This window comes from Lygodium microphyllum, chromosome 14 (genome assembly GCF_053477565.2).
Source record: "Lygodium microphyllum isolate KBCC chromosome 14, Lygodium_microphyllum_v1.1.10, whole genome shotgun sequence".
Taxonomy (NCBI): Eukaryota; Viridiplantae; Streptophyta; class Polypodiopsida; order Schizaeales; family Lygodiaceae; genus Lygodium; species Lygodium microphyllum.
In genome coordinates, this window is record NC_141148.1 from 34,379,454 (window position 1) to 34,389,234 (window position 9,781).

Genomic DNA, 9,781 nt, shown 5'->3' on the forward strand with positions numbered 1-9,781 from the left:
GGATTGACTTCCTTTTAAGAAGGAACTAGCCAATCACCATTGAGGAGGATTACCAAGTGAAATCACCAATGGTGTGCTCAATGATGTAAAATTGGATCAACTTACTTTTAATAAGGAACTAGCTAGCCACCTCACAAATGCTGGCTGAGCACTTACCCTAGATATGGCATGCCATGCACAACGATGCCACATTTTGTGTAGTAATGGAGTGGTGAGTCTTACCTATCCCACACATGCATCTTTGAAGACATAATTTGAATGCATAATCTTCTATAGTTCCCAAGAACTATGTAATTTCAATATGTTCATTAAATAGGTTGAAGTGTAGTAGCTTTGAAGAGTGAAGGTATTGCCATGGGCTTGCCTCACTGCAAAACCTCTAATCATGTAACCTCATGTAAATGGACTTTGTGTGTGACGTGAAATGATCTTGTTGTCACTTGTGTTATGCTCATTTCAAGGGTAGCCCATACATGAAATACCTACATGTTTGTGATGACAAGGTGTCACAAAGTCCATTCATTTTTGTTTGCAAGTCACAAAACCTAATTGACTCATTGCATCGTCTCTTTCAGAAATGTGGTGCCAATAAAGTTTCAACTTGCACGTGATTGGGTAGAGAGTGCACATTTTGCACCAACTCTTGAATGACCACTCCTTGATTACTAATGTTATATTGTTTTGTTGATTACTACTATTACATTGTTTTGTTTGAAGGGACTCCAACCCCTTTTTGCAAGGTAGACTAGAGTTGTGTCCTGGTATATGAATGAAAGGAGGACTCCAACAACATATGTGAAAGGAGACACCTTGTCATACCATTGAGGAGGATCACTTGGTGGAATCATTAAGGATTGGCTTCCTTGAAAAAGGACGTTACCTATGGCTATCTAAGCCACCTTGAAGATCTAGTAGCTTTCTTAGTCATATAATTTAACAAAAAAACCGAAAAAACAAGGCTACTTACCCCCCTCGCCCTGCTACTTTTAGCTTTAAGAGTAGTTGAACATGATTCTTTTGGGAGAGTGTACCCTTGGGCCCTTGTAGCCCCTTGGTGAGAGGGGGCTCTAGAGTGGAACTCCATATAGACAACTTTATGGCTTGGCAACTTATTGTTGCAATTGTGAAGGATGAATCAATATTACACATGTGGCCGGAGTCATTTTTTTGGGCTCTAGAGGGAGTCATGGATGGTTGCTCAAGGTGTGAACCTCTATGGCTAGTTCTTTTCTTGTGGTTAAGGCATGTGTTTGATTTTGAACTTGGAGTTGTCAAGCTTGGTTTGCATAGTGTCATTGATCATTAGTTGCGGTAAGTATTGTGGGGCTAGTGTTCATGAGACATATGTTTTCATAGTAGATATAAAAACCTTTAGCTCAAAAATTTGGAGGGATTTTTGAATCAAATTACATGTATTTGCAATTTTGATAACTAAAAGAGTTTGTGTATAACTAAAATAGTTTGCATAGTTCAAGGTTTTAAACCTTATGCTTGTCAAAATTGAGGTTTGGTTTTTTGAAGATTTTACAATTCATTTTACATTAAACCTTAGTTTTACTAAGCTGTGTGTGGGGCTGGCTCTAGAGCCCCACCATGTTCAAGTTCATGTACTTATTGTGGAGGGACTTTCACTTAGGGTCATTGGGGTCACATAGAAGTTAAGACTTGTGTAAACCTTGCAGTCCGGGTCACAATTGTAGGGGAGTACATGTTTAAAAAAAACATATGAGAGAGAGAGAGAGAGAGAGAGAGAGAGAGAGAGAGAGAGAGAGAGAGAGAGAGAGAGAGAGAGAGAGAGAGAGAGAGAGAGAGAGAGAGAGAGAGAGAGAGAGAGAGAGAGAGAGAGAGAGAGAGAGAGAGAGGGAGAGGGAGGGGGAGGGGGAGGGAGAGGGAGAGGGAGAGGGAGAGGGAGAGAGAGAGACAGAGGGAGAGGGAGAGGGAGAGATTCCTAGCATACATCACTGCCACGTTGGATGAACTTGTGGGAGTCGACCAGTATCTCCTTTTTTTTGGTGTGGTACTATTATCACTTGCTAGAGTTGTGTTTCTTTTGAAGGCACAAGTTAGGGGTAAGGCCACATGCTCTTCAAACTTGATTACATCGACTTGTGTAGGTCAATGGACTTGCACATGTCTCGTGTCAATGGACTTGCATCATGATCAAATACCACTATTAAGGCCAAGCCACATGGAAGTCCCTTGACTTGAACATGAAACTTTGAGGATCCAAGCCTTGCATCCCCACTTTTAGGGCTAAGCCACGTGGAAGTCCCTTGACTTGAACATGAAACTTTGAGGATCCAAGCCTTGCATCCCCACGCAAGTCGGAAAATGCCATGTAGCTCAGGTTGAGGGAGTTCTCTCTAGTATCACTATTTTTGGTGGCACCTAGCTAGGTGAGCCAAGTAGCGTGAATTGCATGCAGTAGTTCAAAGACCTACAGCCACACCCCAGTGAACTTCACTACATGCACTTAATTGAGTTGATTTGTTTGCGCGTGCCAGGGCTCTTATATGGACTCCCACTGCATGGTTCACTGGACAAAACTTGAAAGGGGAAGATGTGTCACCCCCTCACGTGGGGCAAAACCTCCTGAGGGCAGGCCCCTGCGCCACGTCAGCCTACGACTCTGTCCAGCAGTGGGGCAAGGATAAGGCAGATGCCAGAAAAAATATTATAATGTTCAAAGATATGATAATAATAATAATAATAATAATAGTAATCGATGAAGCATATATAATATACTTACAAATATTGAAATTTAAATCTTAAAAAAAATGTGGGGTCATTTCGTAGTCCTCGTCTTCTTCTCTCCGTGACAGGCGATCATCATCATCATCATCATCATAATGGAAGAGACATTTGGGGGCCTGGTTTCTGTGAGGCAGCCATAGCTCCTTTCTGTGAAATCGCATATGCTCTTCTCTCTCGCTCTCTCTCTTCTCAGCTCTCCCCCCCATTCGCCCACTTTCGCTTCCCCCTTTCATGATTTTTCTGGCTCGCCCCGTCCCTCCCCTGCTCCAATTCCCATGATGGCTCAGCTCAGAGGGATGAGAACCGAACCCTTCTCCTCCGCCCGGGACCGCCTCTCCGCAGCAACTATCGGGCTCGGCAGCATCCTCCGAGACTCCAAGGCCATGTCTGGTATGAGCCGCGCCAACATGCTCCTCGGCTTGGCCGCCCAATCGTCGCCCTCGCGATCTTTGCCCATGTCCCCTGCCCTGTCCATGGCATCCTCGCCCGCAGAGCATAGTGGCGTGCTCGAAGCCCCAGACGCCGATGACTTTGATGAGGAAGACATCTGGGCTGCAGAGGGTAGGTCCTGGCAGGATCCAGGCAAGGGGAATCTGCATCAGGTGGAGCAGAATTCCAGCCAGGGATTTGTTGATTCTTCGCACGATGATATGGCTGCAGCTTACGGAAGTCCTTTCATCAGCCATGGCCACCCTGGCCATAGTTTCAAGGTTTCGGCCCGTGGCCATGGAGGCCTAGTCCATGGGCATGCTCTTGGGAATGCAGACACAGCCACGGCGAGAATTAGTGCTGTCGAGAGCCTGAGAGGCTCTCGCGGGAGATCTGACAAAGGGTTTGGCCTTGCTGATGCTCTTGCAAACGGCGGTCCGGTGGCGCTTTCTCCATTAGCACGTGTGCCGGAGGGTGCACCCTCTCAGCTGTTTCAACCATCTTCGCGGGTGCCTTCCGCTTCACGGATGATACCTCTGTCTGATGCAGCTAAGGTAGATACTAAGAGGCGTGTAGAGCATCAATCTGCACCTGTGAATGTGCCAGACTGGTCCAAGATACTCAAAGGAGAGTTGAAAACTAACAATGGCATACTTGCAAATGATGAGAATAACAATGAAGAGGAGGAAAGGCTGCCTCCACATGAGCTCCTTGCGAGAGAGCATGAGAGGAGTCAAAGGACCACGTTCTCTGTGTGTGAGGGCCAAGGGAGGACCTTGAAGGGTCGGGATTTGAGCCGTGTACGAAATGCTGTCTGGAGCAAGATGGGATTTGCAGATTGATGTGAGGTATGGCCGAAAGTGGATGGGCTTGTATCAGTAGCAAGGGACAAGTTTCCATCTGCTAGCCGACATGAAACAGAACACGCCGTTTGCAAGATTGATGTTTTTTGCTGGAAATGTTGGAAACTGATGCTGGTTCTGAGGAGAAGAGCTCTGTTTACCTGCAGCTTCATCTTCCTCTAAGCTGTGGAGAGGAGTTCTGGCCAAGTCCTATGTGAGCTCCTACTTTCTGACTACATACAGCTTCATCCTACTGGATGTGCAGACAGAATAAGGATTGCAAATTGAACGGCGGTGTTGATTTTTTCTGCCCTGTTCCGAGTGCATAAGCATTGCTGTTCTTGTGCCTCCTGATGTCTATGAATTAGGCCCATGTTCTCAATATCATGGTGACATGGTATTTGGTAGCATTATGTTCAGATCATGGTGATACGGTAATTGGTAGCATTATGTTTTACCTCCCTTTCAATACAGTTTATGTGGATTGGGGGATCTTGTGTCTGGCACTGGGAGCTGGTATGATGAGACATCCATCATCCATGATTATAAGGATGTGGTTTTGGGCATACCTTTTGAGACTTGATTGTGGATTTGTGAGCAAGCTTCATTTAGTTCATGCATGCTTTGTCTTATTTGTGGATCGAGAAGTCGTTGAATTTAGCCTATACTTCCGAGCTAAGTTCTACTTATCTTCCTCAGATGCATATATCTCAAGAGAGGTGGTTGCATTGTTATGGGACCATCCTGATCGTGCGAAGGTAGCTTGGTTCCTTAGTTGCATGAAGTTGATGCTACTGATTTGCTGTTATTACTTTTCTTATTCCTGGAGTGTTGATCTTCATTTGTGATGAATTGAAGTGAACGGAACCCCCAATGGATGTTGTAGGTTCTTGCTTAGATGTCAAGCATCTTAAGATAGTGTCACACCTGAAAGTCTTGACTAAACTTTCTAAAGGTGGCCATGTTTTTAGAAAGGAAGCAAGCAAAAAAACATGTCACACCTTGTGTTCACCTTATTTCATGAGGATTGAAGCATGATCTCAATTAGCTTCTTGCTTTCATGCAAATTGGACATCTTCATAGAAGGATGCACATTATAGTAGCATTTCCTCCCTTGGAGAACATTATTTTACTGCAGGCCATAGGTTTATGTAAGAAATTGAGGATGGTTGCATAGGTATGAACCTTGTAAACGACTATCTCTTGGCATCATAGAAGAATATAGTTTTATATGATGCCAAGAGATGCTCCTTGCCTCAAGTTAGAATTGCAAAGCTTGCTCATATGTCAATGAATAGTTCCACTATTCTTTTGATGTTTTTTCTTGACAGTCCCAAGTGTTTGAAATTGTAAAAAACGTAACACTTTTTACTTTGATAAGAATGAGAGCAAATAACTTGCAAGAAGTAGTAGCACTTGTGAACTTGCTACCTATATAGTGGGCATTAATTCACATTTGGCTTTAGGCAAACCTATTTGTGCATGTATCTCTTTGCAAGTTGGAGCTACAGAGAGAAAGGTTAGTTACAAGGAGCATGATGTGGAGGACATGCCATGAGTTTGGGAAAACTTACCTAGAGATGGTGTTGTGAGCCTTTGTAGAAATAGAAGCTTGATAACTATGGTGGTTGATTCTCCTCTAGCCATGACAACTTGAAATAATGTGCCTCCATGTGGCGAAGGTTTTCTAGCTATGACAATTGGAAGTGATGTGTTGCATGTGGCCAAGGTTTATGAGTATGGCCTCTTACAAAGGGAGGTGGTAGTGATGTTTATGAGGTGAAACTTGGTGAATGCCACTTGCTACAAGTGCACAACTTTGCATTTGACCCATCTTTTTCATGAAGACATGGTAATAACATAATAACTTGGTTCTTAAATATGTTGTTCATTTAATGTACCACTATGTTCAACAAAAACATGTATAATTGTGTGTCTTATTAAATTATCCACGAATGTACATTATTTGTCACGACTTCACAGTGCATGGAGACAAGAAAAAGAGAAGGAAAAAGAATGCGCCAAGTGGGAGGAATGAAGCCAAGGAAAGCTAGATGTAAAAGCTATTAAAGATAAAAGTTGCTTCCATCAAGTCACAATCACAAGTGCTTGAATACCTATTTTTGTAACTTGCTAGTTGTTTTTGAGTCTTGCAAGTTGTGCAAATTGTTATATCTCATGAGAATATCATGAAGGCTTAGGCTTGGAGCTAAGCGTTGTAATGAGCAATGGATGGTCAAAAGACTAGTGGAATGGCTAAAGCACTATCCAAGCCTTTCTATGTAAAGCTCAAAATAACTAATGCTTGTTTGTATGTGTGTGTGCACCTCATAACTTGACCTTGAGTGAGAGTATGTCTATTGCTTTAGAGGAGCCACTTAGTGATTATGAAAGTGTAAGCCCTTCCTTCTTTCTTCTCTTGAGTACTCTTTCAAACATCATTCTCTCTTGCTACAATGATGTATTGAACAAACTATAGATTTGAGAGGATAAGAACAAAGTCTCTCTCCTTGTATCAAAGAGACAAGTGTGACTAGTCGTGATATAGAAGTCTTAGTGTGACTAGTTTATTAAAAAGCCATAGTTTGGTGTGGCTCTTTGAACTATACATGTGCGCATTGTTTGTTAAGTGCATTGAGCGTTGGAAAACTCCATGTTGGCTTTGTCCCCTCCCGCCCCCCTTGTCGTATGAAGAATTTTGGTCCCGTTGAAGGTCATACCATAATACACTTATGGTATGACAATCTCAATGGACTCTAGCAAATATAAATTGGTGCTATGATCTTGATACCCAAGCACATATGGTGTTAAATATCATGACCTTAGTCTTCCCAAGGTTCTTGGAGAGAGCTCTATATATGGAAGGCCAACATCTATACATCATTGTAGGTCCTCAAGGGATTTGGAGATGAGCATGATGTCATCTACTTATAGTAGGATGGAGATGGAAACACTTGCAAGGATGACATGTGGGCCTAACAAGATATTGTCAAAGTGTTTCTCAATGAAATAAGATTGTTAATGGAATCTAAAGGGGCGACTAAGTGAATCCTTCATCAATAAAATGATTATACGATACTTTCACCAATAGAATTAGAGAGGAATAATTTTATATGGCCTTCAACACAATTCAAGAGGAACAATTGCATGAGGCGTTCATCAAAAGGAAGAGAGAGAGATGATTATATGCGGCCATAGCTAGCAAGTCCTAACCTTGATAGAGAAGACCTAAATAAAGTATTTAAAGAAGTTATCAAGGTAGATGATTTTCATAAAGAACATAGACCGGTAAGTAGAACACATTATCTCAAGCTCCTAGAAGGAACTAGGAGTCTACCCTCTTACAAGAAGTAGCAGCCCTTGAGCAAAAGAATTACGAGCTTCCCAAACTAGTACATGGTATGTGGCCTAGGCCTATGTGTAGGCCCAACATTCAATGTGTCCATTGGAGAGGAAACCACTTATTCTCTTAATGCTAAGAATTTAGAAATGTGAGGACTTGTGCCAACTTGTGGAAAACATGGCCACAATGCTATGATTGACAAAAACATCCATAAAACTATTCTATTCGATCCTCACCATGCCAATAATCCTTGCCTTGCTAAGAGTAGTGTGTTCTATGGAAGAAGACCTCCCTTCATGTTACCAACACTACTAGGGCCCAGACCTAATGTCTCTTGGCAAGAAATAAGCTTATAAGGCATACCTAGATCATTAAGACCCTTTGTCACACATCCTTTGAGTGAAGTTGCCATATGCCATATAGAAGAGCCCGAGGGAGAGGATGAGCACACAAATCCCTATGCTACTTGGGATGCTACCCATGATGAGGAAGGTAAAGAAAATCCATATGGGCTATAGACCTATATCCATGATGGTTCTTGGTAGTGGACAAGAAAGAAGCCTAAATAACCTCATGAAGAGATGTCATGTTGGAACTGTGAACCATGTCACTAGCCTCTTAGTGGGTTACTTCGAGTTATTAAGTCTGCTTGTATTCCTTGTTATCGAAAACAATCCTCAACTTATGTACATTCAATGCTGGGAGCTTTGTTGTGCATGGTGCAAAATTAGGCTTTCTATCCTTTTCCAGTGCACTTATGTGGAAGAAATCACTGTGTGGGGTGCACCTCCAAAATGATTATGCAATTCTAGATATCCCCCCTTCTTCTCTACGACCTAATATGGCTCTAAATGTAGTCTTTGGTCGTTCCTAAGGATTGCCTGGGGTCTATGCTGCTCCCTCTATGCTCTATCAAGGTTGGGTTACAATCTAGAGGCCAACCTTTGGGCTACATAGCTAATCGGCTACGCGACCAGGTTCCTAGAGTTTACCTCTAGGCCGTATAGTCACGGTTTCCTCTAATTACTGACTTTGGCAAGACAGGGTGGGTTTCCAAGGGTGTCTTGGTTTCAATCATGGCTGGCTCTAAGCCATGGAACTAGTCTTGGGTCTTTATTTTCTTATTCTGGTTTATTAGTCTGATTCCTAGAATTGGACCGATTCTGGGTGGTCCACGACTCTTAGAGTCAAACAGTCCCCTACTGTAGTGGTCCAACTCCCAAAAGTGGTTTGATCAGACAACTTGGTCCAATTCCTACTAGGTTCAATTGAGTGGTAGTCCTACTGGACAAATGAGATGTCCAATTGGGGAGGTTGTACGATTGGACCGATCAAACTATTGGTTTGATCGGACCAAGGGGTTGGTCCGACTATCAAAGTGTGTCCGACTGGACGGCGTGGTGGTCCAACTAGATGGTCTGGTGATCCGGATCTTGGAGTTGAATGGTCCAATTGCCCGACTCTGGTAATCGGACCAAGACACGGTGGTCCGACTGCGAAGCGACAAGGCACAAGACGACGATTTTGATCGATTGTTTCAAGCACGTCTCACGACCTCCTGCAGGACTTTCCAGATAGCAATAATGACATACAAGGGAGAGATTTGCATACCTGGATCACAGGAATAGCTCCAAACTCTAGTGTCCCAATCTCTTCTACTCAATAGGTCTCTCTCTCTCTCTCTCTCTCTCTCTCTCTCAAGCTCTCCTTAATCTCTAAAATGCAAAGTGAGGTCTTCCTTGCCACTCCTAGCCTCTTATTGCCTTGCCCAGGTCTGCATTCACCTTAACCTTGCTCCTCTTACCAGCATTTAACCCCAAATTTCATTTTTTGCTCTTCTTTTTCCTGTTTCAGTCTATAATACAGTAGTAAAAACCCTACTATATTCTCACACTCTTTTGATCCTATCCTACCTAAATGCAAACAAAAATTACAAAGAAAACACCCACACTACTCCAATCTGCTTTTCCAAATCTAGAAAATCAAAAACCTACTTGCTAAGGAGATTGAATACCTCTTCAAACTCCCTCGCTTCCTACCTATCTACCTCAAGCTTTGGTTTGGGGATGAAACTCTTACTTCGATGCTCGATTTGAAGTGCACAAGTGCTCAAGCTTGAGTCCGTTGGTCCCGGCAATGGAACCAAAATGTAGAGGCATCAAGCTCAACTGTCAAGACCCACGGACCGCTTATTGTTTAAGCGTTTCAAGCGAGCACTAATGGCTACCTCTCACATAATCGACGAGCTATCCCTCTCTACAAGTGTAGTGAGCTTACCTTGATGCCTGATTGAGTTGCTTACTCTCTCAAGCACTTTGATAGCTCCATGATTCGTGATGCGAGCTCAAGCATCCTCATGCCTCTTCCTCGAAGCTCCATCCTCCATAGCCATGCGCGAGATGAGAGAAGAGAA

The 9,781-nt window shown here is 43.1% G+C and overlaps 1 protein-coding gene across 1 annotated transcript; it reads left to right on the forward strand.

Annotated features, from left to right (window-relative positions):
- The first annotated feature begins 2,820 nt into the window (after positions 1-2,820).
- LOC148025483 (uncharacterized) lies at positions 2,821-5,377 on the forward strand. Its single transcript, XM_087692637.1, has one exon. It carries the CDS (start codon positions 2,916-2,918, stop codon positions 4,023-4,025), a length of 1,110 nt encoding a protein of 369 aa, XP_087548763.1. The 5' UTR covers positions 2,821-2,915; the 3' UTR covers positions 4,026-5,377.
- Positions 5,378-9,781: the final 4,404 nt, after the last annotated feature.

What these genes read in the sequence shown, in the direction of transcription:
- LOC148025483 (XM_087692637.1), top strand. Translation starts at nt 2,916, where the DNA reads ATGCTCTTCTCTCTCGCTCTCTCTCTTCTCAGCTCTCCCCCCCATTCG.